The 23,401-nt window shown below is 47.8% G+C and overlaps 1 protein-coding gene across 1 annotated transcript; it reads left to right on the top strand.

Annotated features, from left to right (window-relative positions):
* The first annotated feature begins 1,470 nt into the window (after nucleotides 1-1,470).
* On the top strand, nucleotides 1,471-16,772 carry DDX56 (DEAD-box helicase 56). Its single transcript, XM_027968713.3, has 14 exons — nucleotides 1,471-1,546; nucleotides 1,637-1,798; nucleotides 2,781-2,941; nucleotides 3,087-3,257; nucleotides 3,371-3,461; nucleotides 3,968-4,212; nucleotides 4,524-4,643; nucleotides 5,095-5,208; nucleotides 5,306-5,400; nucleotides 5,820-5,893; nucleotides 6,044-6,133; nucleotides 6,826-6,931; nucleotides 9,508-9,581; nucleotides 9,974-16,772. The coding sequence occupies exons 1-14, from the start codon at nucleotides 1,487-1,489 to the stop codon at nucleotides 10,049-10,051; spliced, it is 1,641 nt and encodes a 546-aa protein (XP_027824514.1). The 5' UTR covers nucleotides 1,471-1,486; the 3' UTR covers nucleotides 10,052-16,772.
* The last annotated feature ends 6,629 nt before the right edge of the window (nucleotides 16,773-23,401 follow it).

The raw sequence follows: 23,401 nt of genomic DNA on the forward strand, positions 1-23,401 counted from the left end.
ATGTTACCAAATGTGGCAAAGAGAAATTAAGGTTGCTATCGTCTGCTTTTAAAATAGGGAGATTATCCTGGATTATCTGGGAGGGCCCAATGTCAAAACAAAGGTTCTTGAAAAATGCAAGAGGGAAGCAAAAGAAGGTTGTAATGATGTGACCCAAGGACTCAACCCTCCATTAACAGCTTTGAAAATAGACCAAGGCGGCCACAAGTGAAGCTGCGAAAGGTTAAAAAAAAAAACAAAAAAACAATTCCTTTACCTCCAGAAGGGAGTGGAGCCCCACCAACCTGATTTAAACTTAGAGAGGCTTTGTCATGCTTATGACCTACAGAACTGTAAAACAGTAAGTCTGTGTTAAGCCACCAAATTTATGATGATTTGTTACCCGAGCAATAGCAAACGGATATAAGTGGGGACCAAAAATCCCCGCCCCCCCTTTTTTTTGGCTGAGTCTTATTGCTTGGGGAATCTCAGTTCCCAAAAAGGAAATGAATCCAGGCCACAGCAGCGAAAAGCCTGGAATCCTAACCACCAGACCTGCAGGGAATGCCTAAGAATTATTATTTTTAACCAAGCTGTGCAGGCCACACAGGTTGCTACCTTTGGGAACCCCAGAGCAACCTACCTTCCTCTTTTCTTACGTTACTCATTCTTCCAAACTTCATTCTTGGACAGTTTAATTGTTATAGCCTGTCCTTGTTCTGCCTGTGACCCTAAATCTTAGCCCAGCCCCGCTGGACTCTATTATATGCTGGTACACCCGGTGTCACTTGCTTTTTACTCTGAAAACCATTGCCGCGTTTCAGATTCCCACCACTGCTACAGGCAAACAACCCTGGAACATATATGCTGGTGCACTTTTCCTAAGCATAGGCGGTGGCAGAGCAATTAATGCCTGCACATAAACCTGACAGAGATCCCCCAGATGCATAATGGCAGGAAAGGGCACAGGACTCACCAGTATTTCCCAAACGTGGTAAGGTACCACTCGCGGCATCCCTTTTCTGAGGTAGTACACAGGCGAGCATTCTAAACATTGATGTATTTGCCAATATAACTACAGCTAATACTGGCATAATTGCTAGGGAGAGGCTGTTAAAAATCAAGCGCTAGATGAAGGTAAAGCCATAAACATGCAACCTGGTGGAGAAACTGGAGGATTGTGTGGCCGGTGTCGGTGGGCGGAGGGGGGCACAGAGGGGACCTCACCCACCTCCACGGAGCCCCGCCTCTGCCGCAGGTAACCCTAACCCCAAACGCCATTTAGAGGTAGTGTCAGGGGACGGGCAAGGACCCGTGGGCTCTCCGCCGCCCGCCACCTCTCCCAAGACCCCACAGCTAGAGCGCAGCAGCAGCCACAGAGCCCAGCCGGAACACCGGAAGCCATGGCCAACTCTTTTGAAACTGATTGGCTGCTGCTTTGACCGGCTCACGCGTCGTGTCGTGCTCTTCCTGTCGCGCCTGCGCGCTGTCACTACAGAGCAGCAGCATGGAGGATCCAGAATCGTTGGGCTTCGAACACATGGGCCTGGACCACCGGCTCCTACAGGTACCGGGGAGGGCTGAGGAGCCGAACCGACGGTGGATGGGAGCGGTGGCAGAGCAGCACGGCGCCTGAGCCGTCCCTTGTCTCTCCTAGGCCGTCACCGATCTGGGCTGGTCGCGACCCACGTTGATCCAGGAGAAGGCCATCCCGCTGGCGCTGGAGGGAAAGGACCTCCTGGCTCGCGCCCGCACCGGTTCCGGGAAGACCGCCGCTTATGCCATTCCTATGCTACAGCTGCTGCTCCACAGGAAGGCGGTGAGCCGGGGGAGGGGCCCCAAAGGCCGAGAAAGGGAGATGTAGGCGTTTAAGTTCCGTTGTGCCCTCTTGGAGAGCTGTGCCGGCCATCCTTACGCACCCGTCTTTTCCAAGAACCGGGTTTTCTTTGGGTCTCTTACATATGAAGGCTGGTCTAAGAGAATCTGATTATTTTCTGGTAAACGCTCTGGGCTGGGATTCAGGTTACTTGGGTTCTAGTCCAGGCTTTGCGACCATTATTCTTGTACTCATTTCAGTTCAGTCGCTCAGTCGTGTCTGACTCTGTGACACCTGGACTGCAGCAAGCCAGGCTTCCCTGTCCGTCACCAACTCCCGGAGCTTACTCAAACACATGTCCGTGGAGTCGGTGATGCCATTCAACCATGTCATCCTCTGTCATCCCCTTCTCCCACCTTCAATCTTTCCCGGCATCAGGGTCTTTTCCAGTGAGTCAGTTCTTCACATCAGGTGGCTGAAGTATTGGAGTTTCAGCTTCAGCATCAGTCCTTCCAGTGAACATTCAGGACTGATTTTCTTTAGGATTGACTAGTTTGATCTGTCTGGCTGTTCCAGATCCTAGTTGAGGCATCTTCCTTCTTCTTTATGGCATGCGGGAATCCTTAGTAGGGCCATATAAACTCTTAGTTGTGGCAGGCAGGATCTCATTCCCTGACCAGGGAGCACAGAGTCTTAGCTGCTGGACCACCAGAGAAGTAACTGGTGGTTCACCAGTAACTGGCACATTTTAAGTAACTTTGTAACGATGAAGTAAGTTATCCTTTTTGAGTTCAGTGCCTGGGGAAAGGGCCTTCTGATCTACATTCAGAGGTGGGTAAAGTAAGTGAAGGGGTGATCAAAACACAACTGGATTGTTGTGTTGAAGTCATAGTACACGATCAGATTCCCTGGAAGAGGTAGAGAAAAGCATCCTGTGGCCATGATGATAACTGACTGGCTGAAGTCTTTAATTCGTGTCTTGCAGACAGGCCCCGTGGTGGAGCAGGCTGTGAGAGCCCTTGTCCTTGTGCCGACTAAGGAGCTGGCGAGGCAGGCCCAATCCATGATTCAGCAACTGGCTGCCTACTGTGCTCGAGACATCCGGGTGGCCAACGTCTCAGCCGCTGAAGACTTAGCCTCTCAGAGGTGGGTTAGAACAGCAGGGCTGTGACGGAATGAATCTACACTGGGATGTGGGATGGGGTTTGTGTGCAGCAAAAATGAGGGCTGATTTGGGGTGAGGTCCCAGCTGCTATCTTCTACTTAGTATTGAGGTGTCGCCTGTCTACAGAGCTGTGCTGATGGAGAAGCCCGATGTGGTGGTGGGGACCCCATCCCGCATATTAAACCACTTGCAGCAAGACAACTTGAAGCTTCGAGACTCCATGGAGCTGCTGGTGGTTGATGAGGCTGATCTTCTTTTCTCCTTTGGCTTTGAGGAGGAACTTAAGAGTCTTCTCTGGTAAGGAGAGGGGGTGGTGAATACACAGTAGGGCCTGGAGCGAGGAGGCCAGTTCACCTGCCCCCATTAGAGGCCTTAGAATTGGAATCTGATGGGGCTCTGTTTCATTTTAGTCACTTGCCCCGGATTTACCAGGCTTTTCTGATGTCAGCTACTTTTAATGAGGATGTGCAAGCACTTAAGGAGCTGGTACTACATAATCCGGTAAGGGCCCTGTGGGACCATTGGGAGACTCAGAGGACTTGCTCCTGTCTTCTCAAAGGAACCCTTTGTTATTTGGGGTTGGAAATTCCTCATTTAGTGTTCCTGGTTCTGAGGCACTAGAAGTCCGATGTTGTTAGGCACTCCTGTATCCTCCAACCTAAAGTCACTATGTAGTCCCAGGTATCTGCTGGCTTCAAACCATGCTCTGCCTAAAGGCCTGATCAGGGACCCCCCAAAGGGCAGAAAGGTTGCTACTGTAGGGGTTTTTTTCTCACTATAGTCATTTATAGTGGGTTTGACTTTGATCTGTGCCCCAAATTGTGTGTAGTTTTATGTCCTTTGTAAACTGCAGTAGTTAGTATACTTTGAATTCTGACATTACACAGTTGGAAGGGTACCCAGGGCACCCTCCACTAACACATCAGCACTGTGGTTGGCGAGCCAGCAGCTTGCGGTAGCATTTCTGTCTTCTTTTTTTTCCTGACCACAGGCATGTCCTCCCCTAGGTTACCCTCAAGTTACAGGAGTCCCAGCTACCAGGGCCAGACCAGTTACAGCAGTTTCAGGTGGTCTGTGAGACTGAGGAAGACAAATTTCTGTTGCTGTATGCCCTGCTCAAGCTGTCGTTGATTCGGGGAAAGTCTCTGCTCTTTGTCAACACTCTGGAGCGGAGTTACCGGCTGCGCCTATTCCTGGAGCAATTCAGCATCCCCGCCTGTGTGCTCAATGGAGAGCTTCCACTACGCTCCAGGTGTGCCGACTCCCATGTCTAGGTTGAAGATGAGGATGGAAAAGGGGAGACACAGTCGCTCTTCCTGTTTCTTAAGTGCTTAGTGGATTGAGGGCTCCGGGCTTGACTGATCTTCAATGACTATCTCTCACAACTCTGCAATACCAACTATAATTCCATCTTGACTTGATGAGGTTGAGGCACAAAGATTAAGTTGGGGAAGAATTGAATAAGGGGAAGAGTCAGAAAGGATGACCGTCATGACCAGGCAGAGTAGGAGGAGAGGCCTCTGGTGCTCTTAGGTCTGACTTTCGTCTGCTCTTGGGCCACAGGTGCCACATCATCTCGCAGTTCAACCAAGGCTTCTACGACTGCGTCATAGCAACAGATGCTGAAGTCCTGGGGCCTCCAGTCAAGGGCAAGCATCGGGGCAAAGGACCCAAGCGGGACAAGTGAGTCCACGTTTATCTCCTCTCAGCCCTTGCCAGGGAGACCCACCTTTCAGAAGACTGGGAAACTAGCATGTGGGGCAGGGAGTGCAGGGCGCACAGGCCTATGCTTCATGGCACACTGTCATCCTGTGAGGAAGGTGGCTCAGCCTCCACTATCTGTGACTTGCAGGAAGGATCTTTCTTTGGGGGAAAGGAAGCCACCAGTCTCTGTCTGTCTCTTGGGTGGGCTGGCTTGGAGTAGTTCTCGGGTTGCCCTTTGGGCAGTGAGTTCCAAGGTTTGGCTGCCCCCACTACCCTAGCTCCAGTTATGATGTTTAAGAATCTTACTCATAGCAGTGTCTTGTAATTCCATACCAGGCTTTGTTTAGCGATCATGCTGATTAAATAAGTTTGAGAACATGGCCTCTGAGGAGAGGAGGGCTCAGTTTGAGGTTGCCATGTTTTCTTACAGGGCTTCTGATCCGGAGGCAGGCGTGGCCCGGGGCATAGACTTCCACCACGTATGTGCTGTGCTCAACTTTGATCTCCCCCCAACCCCCGAGGCCTACATACATAGGGCCGGCAGGTAGGAGAACTGAGGCGTAGCAGACTGGGCACCTGGACTGTGGGCACACTGTGGGACACACAGCCAGAGACACGGGCTGGGTTGTCTCTCCTTGCAGGACGGCACGTGCCAACAACCCTGGCATAGTCTTGACCTTCGTGCTGCCCACAGAGCAGTCTCAGTTGGGCAAGATCGAGGAGCTTCTCAGTGGAGGTAAGAGCCCCGCCCTCACTGACCTGAGAAAGGGCCAGGCTTCTGTGGTGCCACTTTAAACGTCAAGGTCTGGTGCTCCTTAGTGCTCCGTGGCTGTCATTGCACATACGTCATTTGTGGCTGGAGTGGCCTCAGAGTGGGCGAGTGGGCGAGTGGGCAGATCCTAAGGCTGAGAGATGTGACAGGACCCGAGACGTGGGGACAGGAAACTTCCCTGGCTGCAGCAGGGCGGACCCCCTGTCGTGAACTGTCCATGAGGCCCAGGGTTTTTGCTGCATGTTTGCGTGTGGGGAAAGAGTGGGCTGGATCCCCGGCTGCCTCGCCCCACGGAGTGGACGTGGAGCTTCTGAGCAGAAGGCCTGCATAGACCCTGCCCAAGCCTTCAGTCTGCAGGACCCTCACTGCAGTCTTCTCCACAGACAGTGGGGCCCCTGTCCTGCTTCCTTACCAGTTCCACATGGAGGAGATCGAGGGCTTCCGCTACCGCTGCAGGGTAAGTGGGGCCCTGTGGGGATGTGAGTACTTGGAGCTCCTCTAGGACCCAGAGTTAGGCCCTTGTTGCTCAGCACCCTGGCAGGAGGGCGGGCTCAGGCAGCCCTGCCATGTTGACTTTTGATGTCTGCCCCCTGATGTCTGCCCCCAGGATGCCATGCGCTCAGTGACTAAACAAGCCATCCGCGAGGCAAGGCTGAAGGAGATCAAAGAGGAGCTCCTGCACTCAGAGAAGCTCAAAGTAAGGGGCTCTGGTGGGGGTAGGGGCAAAGGGGAGGCTTCTGGAGGCCAGCGGCAAAGCTGTGAGTGTGAGAGGCAGTGAACTGGGCAGCAGACCGTGCCTTTAGCAGGTCACGCGGAGGAAACAGGCCAAGAGTGAGTAAGGATGCCAGCTGTCCTGCTGGGAGGTGAATCGGCCGAGTTTCTGAGGTGGACAGTGGCTGTGTCCATCAGAAGCACAGCTTCTGAGGTTTATTCTCTTGACACAGTAGTTAAGAGTTGTGTGAGCTCACAACTGTATGGGTAGGTACGTTCTGTTATGATTCCCAAGGTGGAAACACCAGGGAGTCCACCCTGTGGATGCAGCAAACCAAGTCAGATGCATTCATGCAGCGTGCATTACACAGAAAAGGAGGAGGCAGCTGTTTATAGGTCAGTTAGAAGGTGCATGGCCATGGAGTGCTTCCTGGTGAGGAGGATGTGGCATGCTCCTAACTGCCCCCACCAAATAGGGAGTGAGAACAGGGACACATCCCTGAGCTACCTCTGGGAGGGGGCCCCAGTGACAAGGCAGTGGGAAATCTCAGTCTTAATAATTGGAACATGGGCTACCTGTTCAAAAACTCCCTTGTTAAAAACAAACAAACAAACAAACAAACAATGAAATCCAAAAGGAGGACTGACCATGCAGTGCCTGTTTTTCTCTCCTGCCAGACATACTTTGAAGACAATCCCAGGGACCTCCAGTTGCTGCGGCATGACCTCCCCTTACACCCCGCCGTGGTGAAGCCTCACCTGGGCAACGTCCCTGACTACCTGGGTGAGCAGGGCTGGGGGCAGGCTGCACATTCATCCCTGGGCTGCCGTGCACTGGGGTGACACAACCATGGGATCTGGGCAGCGAGCATGTACACAGACATAACTCTGCACAGTCCCCCTGGGTAGGCGTTGCTCTCTCTGTTGGGGAGACAGGAAACCAGGGCAGCACTCTGCCTTCAAGGCCAGGGGTCTCACATCTAGAGCCCGGTCCTATGAAAGAGCGAGTCAGTACCTGGCCAAGCAGCCTCCTGTGTGTAGAAGGGAGTGACCGGGTGTGGTGTGGGAGTTGCGGGTAGGAGACAGTGCTACTTGTGCGGGAGGAGACTTTGGGTTAGTGACCAGGCCAAGCTGAGCTTGGGTGTCTGAGTCCAGAACATTTGACTGGGGATGCAGGGGGTGGGAAATAGAGAACAGACCTGCCTGAGCCTTGTGGGGATGAGGGATATTGGGATCACAGTTATGAGGTCGAGGATGGACCCCAAGAGGGACTTCCCTGATGGTCCAGTGGTTAAGACTCTGCACAGGGAACATGGGTTTGATGTTTAATCACTGGCCAGGGAACTAAGATCCTGCATCCCACATGCTGCATGGCACAGCCAAGAAAAGAATGGATCCCCAGAGTGGTTTCTATGGTGTAGATGAGGCCAAAACCCAGCTCATGTGTTCAGGAGCCTTGCTCCCTTTGCACCTGGTAATGATACTCCTTGTGTCTTTGGTAACGGGTATGTGTGACTTCTATGCTGAAGATGTTTAGTGGATTAAGGAAGCAGAGAGGTGAATGCAGACCCCTTTTCCTGGTACCCCTGTGGATTAGCGTAAGCTGGTGGATATGGCAAGGAGAACCCCAAGCAAGTGGATGGGAAAGATGCAGGAGAGATGGGAAAATGCCAGAGAGATGGGGCCAGGTTCCCCAGGAAGTGAGCTGTAAGGGATGCCAACCAAGGTCGTGGTCTGAGGAGTGAGGCGGGGGAGAGGGGGAGGAGTGGGTGTGATCTTGGGTGGCTTTTGGGTGGTCTGTGTGGCAGCTTGAAGCGGGATCCCGGTTCCCTGAGTGGGAATTGAACTTAGACCACAGCAGTGAGGGCGCTGTATCCTAACCGTATTAGACCACCCAGAGACTTGTGGCTGCGAGCAGGGTCCTGGCTCTTGTCTGGTTTGAAGAAACAATTTGGGAAAAAGTTAAACAAACAAAAGCAAGTGAAGTGTTTATTAGAAGAGAAGAGAGATGTGGAGAAGGGATGGGTAGACTGAGAGAGAAGTAGCCATGAGCTTTCTTTTTTAATTAGTTTATTCTTGGTTGCTCTGAGTCCTCACTGCGTTTTCTTGGGCTTCTCTAGTTGCGGTGAGTGGGGGCCACTCTTTGTTTCAGCATGTGGCTTCTCGTTGCCATGGCTTCTCTTGTTGCAGAGCACCATGGACTTAGTTGTGGCACGTGGACTTAGTTGCCTCATGGTCCATGGGATCTTTCAGAACCAGGGATCAAACCTGTGTCCCCTGTATTGGCAGGTGGATTCTTAACCACTGGACCACCAAGGAAGTCCCTTTTGGGATGGTTTAGACCACTTTCTGTGGAGGCAGTTTTCTGATTTTCATCTGGCCAGTCACCTTGCATTATGTGGCCCCAAGTCCATATCAGGTCTGACTCAGGGCCCTCCTGGATGCGCAAGCGCCTCTTTTAGACAAGGTGAATTCCAGTGCCAGGCTTTTTGGAGGTTGGCAGACCTTATGGTCCCCCTCCCCTGAGGAACCTTTTTGTGCTTGCATAGTCTGGGAGGTCTCCTTGACCCCATGAATGAAGAATACATGGTCTCCTTAATTTTTTACGTAGGCAGGGCTTACTTGGCTCCTTTCTGGTACTGCTGTTCCCATTATCTTGAAGTGTCCACAGGAGACAAAGTCCAGCTACTTACACTGTTCCTCTTTCTTTTATTTTCAGAGTGTAAACAGGAAGCTAGTTGTAAATGTTTAACCTGGGGCCCATCTGTCTCCTGCCTCAGAAGGGAATCCCATCCTCTGTGTCACACAGGAGCAGAGTCATTGCCCCAAACCTTTGGCCTTTAGGGGTCGGGGTGACGTGGGAGGGTGTGGTGGTGTGGCGCTCAGAGGCCTGTCAGGACCTGTGTGGCCTGGCTGGAGGGGACCCTGAGCTATGCCCTGGGTCCGTGAGAGGACAGAGGCCAGGGCTCATGTAGCAGGCCCCGAGCAGTGATGGGGGCACCTGACAGGTGAGGTGGGAGGCAGGGCCACAGAGGAAGGAATTACGTGAAGGCTGCTTTTCTATTTTAGCAGCATTTTCTTTCTTAATTTTCCTTCTTTTGCTTCACACTTACTGTGGCACGTACTGTACTACATGTTTTAGTGGACATCCCTGTGGACAGCGGTGTGAACCTAGATAGTCGTGTGTCCTTAGGATTGCAGTGAGGATCGGAGTGCCAAGCCCTGGGTCAGCGGGGGAGAGTGCGCTGGGAGCCACTGGAGGTGGAGCCGGTGGGGAGGGGGTGGGAGCAGGCACACAGGGTGGTGGGGGCAGGCACACAGGGTGGCAGGGGCAGCCGCTGAGCCGGCCGTCTCTTCTAGTTCCTCCTGCTCTGCGCGGCCTCGTCCACCCTCACAAGAAGCGGAAGAAGCCCCCCACCTCTAAGAAGGCCAAGGTATGTCCCCTGGGGCCTTGCTGATAGCTGCAGGGCTCTCCCCTCCCCAATCTGGTTCCCTGTCACCAGGGTGTGCTTGCCCCTTGTCCTCAGGAGGGAGGAAAGAGAACCAGCCCCAGACCCCCGGCCACTGGCCAGAGTTGTGGGGGCCGGGGCTTTCCTTTGGCCACCACGAGCGGCTTCCAGAGCAAGGGAGGACCTGCTGTCCTGTCCCCACCGCCCTCCTCAACCTCCATGCTGCAGGAGGAGGAAGGTTGGTGCCTGCGGTGCCGGAAGCAGCGCCTGTCCTTGGCTCGTGGCCTGCAAGGCCTGCCAAGTAGCTTCTCTGAGTCTGTCTCATGTACAGACAGACATCTGCTCCCCACAGTTAATCGGTAACTTTGCCCCCGCAGAAGGCAAAGACACAGAACCCACTGCGAAGCTTCAAGCACAGAGGAGAGAAACCCAGACCCACAGCAGCACCCTCCTGAGGTTGTTCAGGCAGCCTTGGCTGCCTTCCCAGCCTCTTCCAGGGCTGGAATGTGGAGCAGGCCTCCCTGCTGGAGGAAGCTTGATTCTCAGACTGGATGGACTGGATTCGGGGCAGGCAGAACTGTGGCCCTCCAGACAGATGGCCAGGTTGGTGCTTTGCCCATAACAACAGAATAAAGATTCTAGCTGCCCTCCTTTGTGCCTCCTGCCTGTAGGAAGGAGCCATCGAAACCTTGGTAATCAGAAACCACTTCCAGGAAGCAGCACCTGGCTCTTTGCCTGCTGTGCGCAGTGCCTCCTTGGCCAGAAGAGGTCAGCCTTGCAGTGCTGCAGCCCGGAGCCCTCAGGCCCAGAGAGCCGGTATCTGGCTCTCTGGCCTTACAGGCTGCTACCTGTGGCCTTTCTCTCTGGGATCAGGCTGACGCCTCCTTTCTCTGAAGCTTGGGAACGATTTTTTGCCTCCTGGAAAGATGGGCCTGCCTGATGACACCTCTTTCTCCAGGGCACATTGTAAATTCACCCTTCTACTCCCTCAGGCAGCCAGGGACAGCTGTCTCTGCTCCTGAACTGCTCTGCTCTGTTTGGCCCACTTGTGTGGGTATATGTGTGTGTTTAATTAATTAATTTGGCTGCAATGAGTCTTGGTTGCGGCACGTGTGATCTTTTTTCACTGTGGCATGTGAGACCTTGTTCTTCCTGACCAGGCATCAAACCTGCACCCCCTACATTGGGAGCGTGGAGTCTTAGCCACTGGACCACCAGAAAAGTCCCACCTGGGTGTGTTTTAAGTGCATGAGTGACAGTGTGACACGCACATGCCCTGTCCGTTTGCTCTCAGTCCACCTGCAAGGTTCTGACGGGGGAGGGTCCCAGCTCATATCTGGGCCTCCCAGCTGCTGTCTGGAGGGGGGGATGCTGCTGATACCTGTGCCCTTTATTGTCTCCGCTTATCGCAGTGTCACCATCACCCACTTATCAGGCCTCACAAGGCCCAGCTGGTGAGAATACTTAGTGGAAGAGGGTCAGCAGAGTTGGCAGGGGAGCTAGGAGAAAATTGGGAAGAGAGTTGAAAGTGCTGAGTATTTCATTCCAACAGAACCAGGTAGTGGTACCAGCACAAGCTGGTCTGCACAGTGAGGGAAGCCTGGGTCTCTGGCTGCTGTTAGGGGGTGGTGGGCCCTCAGGTTTAGGGTCTCCACGTTTCTGCCATTCTGAGGATTTCTAGGGAGTCAAGGTGCATGTGGTGAGGATTGCCGCTCAGGTGGGATTATCAGTGAGTGAAACAGCACCCAGTACATTGCCACCAGGTTCCTGAGGCCTGCCATGGCTCGGGCACCTTAAGGAGATGAGCTAATGGAGCTGAACAAAGATGGCAACTTAGCATTTGTGGGGTCCCAGAACTGCACCAAGAGCCTCATGGGTGTCACTGCCTTGTTGAAGGGGCCAAGCTTGGAGAGCTTCCTGTACCCCTGCCTGGTTGCTGGCTGCAGATCTCCCCACCTGCTGTGTGAGGCAGGCCTAGCCCTGGGGACCCAAGAGCCTGGGACATTGAGGCAGCGGTCTGCTCAAATGGTGTACCAACCTTGTTGCTCTGAGCCTGCCACCTCCAGGCATCCCAGCCAATGAACTTAACGTTGAGTCTGCCCAGATGCAGGAGAGTGGGCGCCTTGAGTTTCTCCAGTGATGTTTCTTTCCAGAGGGGCCTTTGCTGGTGGGGTGCATTCCTGTCTGGGAATGCAAGCTGTGTGCTGAGACCTGCGCTGAGTGTTCTGCCTACATCGGGGCTACTCCCAAGTTCCGGGTGGGGGGCTGAGGCTCAGAACTCACCTGGCAACAGGTCACAGGATGGGTGAAGAGGACAGGATTTGGACATCAGCACAGGCCTGCTCTGGTGTCCCAGGCTGGCCCACTGTCCACCCCCATGAAGGAGTAGCCTGCTCTCACCAGCTTGGGAGCAGGTGCCATCCTAGGCACTTTACATAACCCTGCGCTGTGCTTATATAACCCACGCTTGGCTGGAACAGGCCCTGGCACTTGGTGGAATCTGTGAATTGGGCGGGGTCAAGAGAGTGGTGTGTTTCTGTGGCCTGGAACTGCAGAGGGAAGATGTGTAGACATCTCATACAATCACACAGCCCTGGGTGGAGGCTCTGCTCTCCACTTACAGGGAAACAGGCTCTCGGGTTGAACTTGTCTATCTGATACCAAAACCTCTGCCGTTGATAAGTGTGTCCAAAATAGAACGGAACAGACCCTGGGACATGGGCATGCACGTGATAAGTGAGTTGAGTTTGGAAGGAAAGGTCACTGAACAACAGATAAGCTCGGCAGGTTTCCAGCAGGTTTCCAGCAGGTTCCAGGCTGGCTGATGTACAGGGCTCATGGCAAAGGGGTCAGCAGAGTGCAAGGAAAGCCACACCTCTGGCTGGTACCATCCCACCCACGCATAGGCTTGAATGGATGCCCTTGTGTTTCTGGCTCTGTGCTCGGACCTACAGGAGATGGACAGAGCTCAGTCCCTGCATGCGAGGAGCTTTAGAAGGGTTGAAAACCAAACTTTCAGTGCATCCCAACTTCCGCAAGCTGCAGACTCCACGAAGCATCTGTCTGCTCCCCCATCACTTGTTGGGGCTGCCAGGTGTAGGCGCTGGGCTAGAGGCGGGAGGGAGCGGGTAGTGCCCTCCGACCGGGTGCACTGGTGGCTAGATCATCTCCCTTCTGGGACGCCCAGGTGCCAGAAGGGTTACCTGGGGCCTCACTCTATTGGAGGAGTCAGGTGAAACTGGAAGGGGGGTTGGGGACAGAATGAAAGTGCTCTAGGGGGCAGGGTGCCTGGGCACATTTGAGGATAAAAAAAAAAAAAGAGATCATCACTGAAACAGGGAAAAACTGAAAAACTAAACTATATTTAAAATTTTTTTATGTTTTGGCTGTGCCACGCAGCACATGGGATCTTAGTTTCCTGGCCAGGAATCGAACCCACATCGCTTGCATTGAAAGTGTGGAGTCTTAATCACTAGACCACGAGGAAAGTTCCTGAATTATTTTTAAAGGACAATACAGCTACATATTACGCATTCAAAAGGTGCTGTTGGATTTGAAGCAGGGGAGCACCCTGATCAGATAGCTGAGTAGCCATGGTGATAACGCATGGACAACAGAGTGTCTCTAGAAACCTCTGGACCCAGAGCACAAGCCAATTCAAGTGCATTTCCTATTTCAGCTAATTCTCTTCCCCATCTGTTGAGGATCAGTGACTCAGCATTTGGGGAGTTAGTTGGTCTCGGGACTTTGGTCTGTAGGGGCAGTTTCTCCTGGAGGCAATGTCAATTAAGTTGAATTTGTACCAGGAGGTACCCCTGCCAAATGCCATCCTCTTTCCCCCAGAAAAAAAGCCTTGGGGTGTCCTGGCTGCCAGCGGGGCTGGGAGCTGCTGCTTGTTTGTTTGCCACAGTGATTTTTATGTGGAAAAGGAAGTGATCCTTCTGGGCAGGAACAGGTGCCTCTGCCCAGCCTCCCATGGTGTGCCCATCACCTCACTGGGCAGACTTAACCTCACTGAACCTCAGAACTTCTTCAGAGCTTGAGCGACCGTCCATGAGTCCATTCACAAGGCCACTGAGAAGCAGCGAGATTAACATGGCATGGCTGAGCTGGAGAGCGCAGGCACATTGAAGGCCTTCAACCCTAAGAACTGCCTTTGTGGCACCTGAGCTGGGCCAGCCTGACCTCCAAGGAGGCATCTCGCCTTTCTTGGCCTCTTCTGGGGTCTCAGCTGTAAGTGCAGGTAAAAAGTACCCCCTCTGAGTGTCTGTGTATGTGAGATGTGCCAAGGAGGCCAGGCAGCCTAGGAGCCCTCCCCGCACCACTGTGCCTAGCTCTGTGTCAGCCCCTGGGTCCCGTAGGGGGGCTCTGCCCACAGCACCCTCAAACTTAAATGCACACCTGCCTGGATCACAGAGTCATCTCAGAAGGCAGGTTTCATCCAGCCGGCTTGGGGCAGGGCCAGAGATTCTGTATTTCTAACAATCTCCCTCTTGAGGGAGCCTGATGCAGTGGGATCCCAGACCAGCCCTTAAGAGGAAAGCTTTAATGTCGACACACCCATCCCATTTTACAGATTGGAAAACAGGTTCAGAGAGAATGAGTAGGCAGCCTAGGGCTTCCCAGTTAAGCGGCAGAGTAGGAGGGTGCTCAGATCAGTGGGCTCTACTCTGGAACCCAAGGCTCAGCCCTGCCCTGTCCCTTCTCGGAGTCTGACCTTGATCTGTGAGGTGCAGTGATGAAACCTATAACTTTCTAACCTAAGTATATCCCATGCAATGTTTATGACATACTAAAACATTATTAGCTGCCTCTTTGAAATTTAAATCTCACTGGTCAGGACTTCCCTGGGGGTCCAGCTATTAAGACTCCATGCTTCCAATGCATGCAGGGATGCAGGGGGCTTGGGTTCTATCCCTGGTTGGGGAACTAAGATCCCACATGCTGTGTGGCCTGGTCAAAGGGGAAAAAAAATATCTCCCTGAGTGTCTTCCTCCATATTTACTAAATTTAACAGCCCCTGGAGTGTGAAACCTTTCTGGCCTGGACATAGCTTCCTCCAGGAAGACTGTGTGACTTCTGGCCTGGGCTGGGCATTTTTTTCTCAGTATGTCTCTAATACTTCCCTTGACCTCATTAGGCTTGTCTCTGACCCCTTGTCTCCACCCTGGCCTGGGAGGTCTTGGAGGCAGGCACCATGCTGAGTTGTCAGTGGGTTCCTGGGCTCAGGAACTGGGACTCACAGTTGTTGATAAAAGCTGCTTTCCCCCTGAGAGTGTCCCTGGTCCCCTAGGGGTCATTCATTTTCATAACCCTCTCTCCTCTCCAACTGAGGCTCTTGAGCACTATTTCCGTTTAAAAGTGAAAGGAAGGATGTGCCAAGCAGGCTGGACTCTGCTCCCCGACCTGAAGGCCTGGACACTCCCTTTGAGTCACCTCTGTGACTCAAGGTGGAGACTGGGCTGTGGGCCTGGGCCATCCTTTGTGTGAACCTGCAGGCCTTCCCTGCCTCAGCAGTGGGCTGCGGGAGCCGGCTCCCAAGATGCTGATAGCTTCCCCACAGGGGATGGGGACAAAGGACCAGACAGCCTTGAGCTTTCTGGCTTCCACACCAGTGCATCCAGACCGCGACTGAGTTCCAGGGAAAGACAGTCTCATAAGTTCACTGAAATGCATAGATTGGACCTTTATATGTGCAATATCTTCCAGGAACCAGGAACTCAGCTTCCAAGAGCAAAACACAGACATAAGGCAACAGAGAAGCCAAATGTGATGGCTGGAGCATGGCCAGCCTGCATGGGCCGGGGGTATTGGGCAAAGTCCCCACCGCGATGGAGAATTCCACGTGAGCTGTGAAGGATAGGCAAGTTTGGGGAGGACTTGGAGGGGGTTTTGCGGCATCACAGCTGAGCTGGGGGAAAGGGACCCACAGCACATTTGCAGGTTAGCTGGCTTAACAAAGGCTGCATAGGACCGTACTTCTCACCTGGGGTGATTTGCCTCAACGGAGCCTCTGGCAAAGAATGGAGACAGTTTAAATCATCGCATGTGGGAGTGGTGGATGTTCCTGGCATCTAGGGGGTTGAAGCTAGGGAAGCTGCTAAATTCTACAGTGCCCAGGGCAGCTCCCACATTGAAGAGTTCTCAGGCTGGAAACGTCAATGGAGCCCTGCAAGCAACAATAGGGGAGGGCGTGCTGAGAGCCAGGTGGGAGAGAGCAGGGGCTTCCAGGCATGTTACTCAGGAGTGCATATAGCTGCGGTAAGAGAAACTCCACGATAAGGATGTGAATGAACAGGGGTCAGAATAACTGGATGACTGCGGACTTGGAGCAATGTCACTGCAGTACCATTAGGGATCCAGATTCTTCCATCTTCCTGCCCTGCCATCTTTTTTTCTTTTTTGTAAATTGTGGTAAAGGATACATAACATAAACTTGATCATCTTAATCATTTCAAGTGCATGACTCACATTGCTGAAAGGTGAAGTATATGAAGTAAATTCACATTGTTGTGGATTCACTACTATCCATCTCCAGAACTTTTTCACCTCCCCAAAATGAAACCCTATACCCATTAAATGATAACTTCCAACCCACTCTAGGAGCCCCTGGCAACCACCATTCTATTTTTCTTTTGTCTCTAGGAGATTGACCACTCTAGGGTCCTCATATGTGGAATCATACAGGATTTGTCCTTTTGTGTCTGGCTTATTTCATTCAGCTTAATATCTTTGAGTTTCATCCATGTAGTAGCATGTATCAGAATTTCATTCCTTTTTTGTGGCTGAGTAATATTCCAAGCCTGTATATGCCACATTTTATCCATTCATCTGTTGATGGGTGCTTGGGTTGTTCCACCTTTGGGCTGTTGTGCAGCAATGAACATTGATGTACAACTATCCTGCTTTAAATTCTTTTCGAGTTGATTTTTTTGTAAAGACGCATTTTGATTTTGTTCTTGTTTTCTCTTGTTTATAGTGTATAGTTGTGTTTTTTGGTAGATACCATGGACATTACATATAAATCCTAAAATACAACTATCTAATCTGAATTGATGATAACAATGTCAAAGAATACAAAACTCTATCCCTATACAACTTCATCTTTATATTACTGATGTCACAAATAACATCTTCTTACACTGTTTGACCAATAAAATCAAATTATAATTTTCATGAATTTGTCTTTTAAATCATGTAGCAAATTAAAAAATATAGTTACAAACCAAAGTTGCAACAATACTGGCTTTTATATTTGCACATATATTTACTTTACCAGAGACCTATATTTCTTTAATTATCTTTGACTTCTGTCCTGTGTCCTTTCATTTCAACCTGAAGAACTCCCTTTAGTATTTCATGTAGGGCAAATCTAGTGGTAATGAACTCTCTCAGCTTTCGTTTATTTAGGAATTTCTTAATTTCTTCCTTATTATTGAAGTGTAATTATGATATATACAGTATTATTGATGTTACTTTCTTTCAGGACTTTAAACAAGTAATACCTACTGCCTCTGGCTTCCAAAGTTTCTGATGAGAAATCACTTTATAATCTTCGGTTCAGTTCAGTCGCTCAGTTGTGTCCGACTCTTTGTGACCCCATGAATCGCAACACGCCAGGCCTCCCTGTCCATCACCATCTTTCCCGGAGTCCTTACTGAGGCAAATTTATACATGATGCGTCACTTCTCTCTTGCTGCTTTCAAGGTTATTATCTCTTTGTCTTTGGCCTTTGACAGTTGATTATATATAATGTGCCCGGGTGTGGATGTCTTTGTGTTTCTACTTGAAGCAATGATTTATATCTTTCAGAAAATCTGGGAAGTTTTTGGCCATAATTTCTCCAAATAATCTTTCTTCCCTTTTCTGTCTCTACTCTTCCTTGGACTCGCATAATGTATATGTTGCTTTGCTTGATAGTATCCTAAAGTCTCATAGTCTCATCATTTTTGTTTCATGCTTTTTTATTTCTGCTCTATATTCAAGTTCACTGGTTATTTCTTCGGCTTACTCACATCTGCTGTTGAACCCTTCGCATGGATTTTTCATTTCAGTTATTATACTTTGAGCTCCAGAATTTCCTTTTGGTTTCTTTTTAGATTTTCTCTTTGTTGATATTATAATTTTGTTAATACACTTTTTCCTAATTTCCTTTAGTGCTTTGTACCTTCACCCGCACCCCCTCCCCCATTGCCTTCTTGAGTATATTTTTTAAGAAGCTAAATGTCTAAAAATATTTAATTATTTGGCCCCACTGGATCTTAGCTGTAGGATGCAGGACCCTTGATCTTTGTTGCAGCATGTAAAATGTTTAGTTGCACCATTTGAATTCTGAGTTATGACATGTGGGACCTAGTTTCTTGACCAGAGATCGAACCCAGGCTCTCTGCATTGGGAGCATGGAGTTTTAACTACAGGTTTACCAGGGAATTCCCCAAAATAGACTTTAAATAAAAAAGTTTACAAGAGACAAAGAAGAACCTTGTATATTAATAAAAGATTCAATACAAGAAAAATAATTGTCTATAAGCATTTATGCACCTGATGGTAGACCTTCAAAATCTATGAGGCAGAACTTGACAGAGTTGAAGTGAGAAACAGAAAGCTCTACACTAATAGCAGGAGAGGTCAATGCCTCACTCTCAAGAGCAAGGAAACAGAGGACTTGAGCACCACACCAAACCAACTAGGTCTAGCAGACAAACAGCACACTCTGCCCAACAATAACACAGCACACATTCTTTAAAATACACAGCTCTTTTCAAATATAATGGAATTAGGTCACAAAGTCTCAACATTTGAAAAGATAGATATGGTGTGATGTATATCCTCTGATCAAAACTGAATGAATTAGGAAATAAATAGTAGAAGGAAAACTGGAAAATTTGTAAACTTGTGGAAACTATACATTAATTTTTAAACTCTTAAACAATCACTCAACAAATCACAAGAGAAATTAGAAAATAATTAGAGATGAATGAAATGAAAATACAATATACTAAAACCCATGTGATGCAGTGAAAGTGGTGTTAAGAAGGTATTTATAGTTGTAAACACAACATTAAAAAACAAGAAAGACTGTAAATTGATAGTCTAACTTTACAACATAAATTAGAGAAAGAGGAACAAACTAAACCCAAAGCCAGCAGGAGGGAGGAAATAATGAAGATTAGAGCAGAGATAAATGAAGAATAGAAAAACTGTATAGAAAATTAATGAAATCAGAAATTGGTTCTTTAAAAGCATTAACAAAATTGACAAACCTTAGTCAGAATCAAGAAAAGGAAGAGGGAAGGCTGCAATTATAAAATTTTAAAAATGGAAGTGGGGACATTAGTACAAATTCTACAGAAATAAAGTGTAAGAGAGTACAATGAACAACTGCATGCCAACAAATTAGATAAATAGAAAATGAACAAATTCCTAGAAACACAAAATTTACCAAGAATAAATTATAAAGAAACAGATAATCTGAATAGACCTAAAACTAGTAAGCAGATTGAAGCAGAATAAAATATCTCCCAATAAAGAAAAGTTCTGGGCCTGACAGCTTCACTGGTGAATTCTACCAGACATTTTAAGAATGAACACTAATACTCCTCAAATTCTTCCAAAAAATCAGAGGAAGGAACACTTTCCAACTCATTCTATGAGAACAGCATTGCCCTGACATCAAAGCCAGACCAAGGTACAAGATAAAACTACAGAACAATATCCCTCATGAAAACTGACGCAAAAATCATCAACAAAATATGAGCAAACAGAATTCAGCAGCATGTTAAAAAAAATTATACAGCACGACCAAATGGGAGTTATTTGTTAAATGGAAAAATGTTACAACATACTAAAATCAATGAATTTAATATGCCACATCAACAAAATGAAGGGAAATAAACCCATTGTATCATCTCAATTGATGCAGAAAAGAATTTCACAAAATCTAATATGTTTTCATGATTTAAAAAGAAAACACTCAGTGAATGAGGACTAGAAGGAATACTTCATCATAATAAAGGTCATATATGGAAACACCCACAGCCAACAGTGTGCTCAGTGATGAAAGACTGAAAGCTTTTTCTCTAAGATCAGAAACATGGCAAGGACCCACTTTAATCTCTTCTTTTCAACATAGTTCTGGCAGTTCTAGTCAAAGTAATTAGGCAAGAAAAAGAAATAAAAGGCATCCAAATTGGAAAGGAAGAAGTAAAATGATCCCTGTTTGCAGATAATATGATCTTATATATAGAAAACCCTAAAGATTCCACAAAAATACTTGTTAGAACTTAAGAAATGAATTCAGTGAGGTTGCAGTATACAAAGTCAACCCATAATCTTCATACATGACACAGTTCTGTACACAATTCAGAAAACAATTCCATCTATAATGGCATCAAAAAGAATACAATACCAAGGAATCACCTTCCTTAGTAAAAAGGAGGTGAAAGACTCATACACCGAAAACAAAACATCACTGAAAGAAACAGAAGATGATGTAAATAAATTGAAAAACTTCCAGTGTTCATGGGTTGGAAGACAGTATTGTTAAGATGTCGATACTATCCAGAGCAATGTACAGATCCAGTGCAATTTGTATCAAAAGCCCAATGATAGCTTTCACAGAAAGAGAAAAACACACCCTAAAATTTATGTTGGAACCTCAATAGCTAAAACAATTTTGACAAAGAACAAAGACAGAGCACTCACATTTCCTGATTTAAAGAATTATCACAAAACTATGTAAGCAAAACAACATAGTATTGGCATAAAGCCAGAGAACAGAATAGAAAGCTCAGAAATAAACACCTGCATGTATGGTCAAATGATTTTTTGATAAGAATACCAAGACCATTCAATGGGAGAATGGGCAGTCTTTTCAACACATGCTGAGAAAATTAGGTATCCCCTTACAAAACAAAGACGTCAGACCCATACTAATACCATATACGCAAGAGACCAAAGACCTAAACTTAAGAGCTGAAAAACTACAAAACTCTTAGAATAAAATATAGGACAAAGTTTTTATAATGTTGGATTTGGCAGTGATTCCTTGGGTGTGACAGTAGCGGCCCACTTAGCAAAAGGAAAAGGAAACAAAGTTGACTTCATGAAAAGTAACTTTTTCATCAAAAGTCACTGTCAACATAGTAAAAATACAACCCACAGGATGGGAGAAAACATTTGCAAATGGTATATCTGACAAAAGATTAATATGCAGAATATAGAAAGAGCTCTTAAAACAACACCAAAAAATGAAACAAAAAAACAACCTATTTAAAAAATTGGTGAAGGACTTGAATAGACGTTTCTCCAAAGAAAATATATGAATGACTAATTAGCATATGAAAAGATGCTCATTAGGGAACTGAAAATCAAAACTACAATGGGATACCACCTCACACCCATTAGGATGGGTACCATCAAAAAACCAGAAAATCGCAGGTGTTGGCAAAGAAATGGAGAAATTAGAACACTTGGGCACTGTTGGTAGTAACATAAAATGGTATAGCTGCTGTGGAAAAAGGTATGGTAGTTCCTCAAAAAATTAAAAATAGAACTGCCATATGGTCCCATAATTCCATGTCTAGGTATATTCTCCAAAGAATTGAAGCAGAGTCTGGAAGAGATTTTGTACATTCACGTTCACAGTAGCGTTATTCACAATAGTCTGAAAGTGGAAGCAACTGTCCTTTGATGGATGGATAAGCAAAATATGGGTGTATACATACAAGGACTGTTATTCAGTCTTAATAAAGAAGGAAATTTTGCAATATGTTATAAGATAGATAAATCTTGAGGATATTATGTTAAGTAAAATAGACCAGTAACAAAAAGACAAACACTGTATGATTCTACTTATATAAGGCAGTTAGAGTAGTCAGATTTATAGAGGCAGAAAGAATGGTGGTTGTCATAGGCTTGGGAGGAGGGGAAGATTGGGTGTTAATGTTTCTTGATACCGAAGTTCAGTTTTACAGGGTGAAATGAGTTAAGAGGATCAATGATGTTGATGGTAGCACGTATTTATATTTAATGTATCTAATACCTCTGAACGGTACACTTAAAAATGAATAGATGGTAAATTTTGTTATGTGTGTTTTATGAACATAAAAAAGGTGTACACACTACTTGGCCATGAAAAAGAAGGAAATCATGCCTTTTGCAGCAACATGGATGCAACTAGAGATTATCACGCTAAGTGAAGTCAGAAAGACAAATATCATATGATATCACTTAAATGTGGAATCGGAAATGATGGCACACATGAACCCATGTACCAAATAGAAACAGATTCACAGAGAACAGAGAACAGACTTGTGGTTGCCAAGGGGGAGAGGCGGAGGGATGGACTGGGAGTTCGGGGTTAGCAGATGCAAACTATGACATTTAGAATGGGTGAACAAGGCTCTAATGTATAGCGCAGGGAACTATATCTAACCTCCTATGATGAGCCATAATGGAAAAGAATACATATACATATGTGTGTGTATAACTGAGTCACTTTGCTATACAGCAGAGATTGTCACAACATTGTAAAGCAGCTATACTTCAGTAAGACAAGTGTATGCACAAAGAGCTGTGGTTTTCAGCAGTTTGGATTTGGGGAGGGGGAAGGATGAATAGGTGGAGCACACCAAGGGGATTTTTAGGCCAAGACACTATTCTGTATAATATTATGATGGTGGATACATGTCATTATACACTTGTCAAATCCCATAGAATGTGCAACACCAAGAGGGATGTTCACATTCACATAGAATGTGAACTATGGACTTCAGTGAATAATAATATGTCAATATTAGCTCATTGATTGCAACAAATGTGCCATACATTAATGCCGGATGTTGATAATAGATGAAACTTTCGAAGGGATAAAGGGGCATCTGGGAACTGATACCTTCTGCTCAGTTAAATACATTTTTTTAAATTAAAAGATTTACAAAGCTGTGTTTGCTCAGTTTTTCTATAAACATAAGACTACTCAAAAATTATTATTATTTTTTTAAGAAGTCTTCACATTGGGGAACAGGATCACGGGACCACTGCTGGTTGCAAAGGAGGCTGGGAGAGCAGGGAAGAGCATCTTTCACCTTGGCTGTAAACACAGCCCTTCACCACATAGAACCAGGATCTGATGGCAAAGACGAAAGCTCCACTAGATGACCAGGCTTGAGATCTTAAGTTGCAGGCTGGTTACCCTCCAGGAGCCAGAAATTACCAGAGGCTGTTCACATCCCTGCTAGTCAGAGCACAGCACACGTACCTAGCCAGGCGCCACGGCCTGGACCAGTGACCAGCAGAGCACTGCAGTCACACCCTGACCTCTCAGCCCAGACTGCAGACCCTCTGCAGGCTCCTGGGGTGCGTAGCAGCCAGGCCGGGAGCTGAGTCTGCCAGGCATCCCTGACCGCAGGAGGGCCCTCCTTGCCACCTCCTGAGCTTAGGGAGGGTGTTCAGTTCCAGTTCTCTGTCTGCTACTGCTCGGACATATTCAGTCCCATTAGTAATAAAGGAAAATTGAAAATGAGGCATCGTCTTACAGTTCTTAAATCTGTAAATCTTGATAACAGATCGAACACACCGTGAAGATGAGGCTAGTGATTTGGCATTTTTGTTTTTTGCTGGTGTCAGTGAGAAGAATCACAGACCTTGGGATATTCATGGGTGTCTACCATCACCAGACATCAACCAGAACCAATCAGCACTGATCAGTAATTATCAAGATAATTACTCAATATATCCTAGATTAGATTAGCCGAAGGAGAGAGCTGATGAACTGTGTGTACTTAGGGTTGTAAACCTGGTAC

Source organism: Ovis aries, chromosome 4 (genome assembly GCF_016772045.2).
Source record: "Ovis aries strain OAR_USU_Benz2616 breed Rambouillet chromosome 4, ARS-UI_Ramb_v3.0, whole genome shotgun sequence".
Taxonomy (NCBI): domain Eukaryota; kingdom Metazoa; phylum Chordata; class Mammalia; order Artiodactyla; family Bovidae; genus Ovis; species Ovis aries.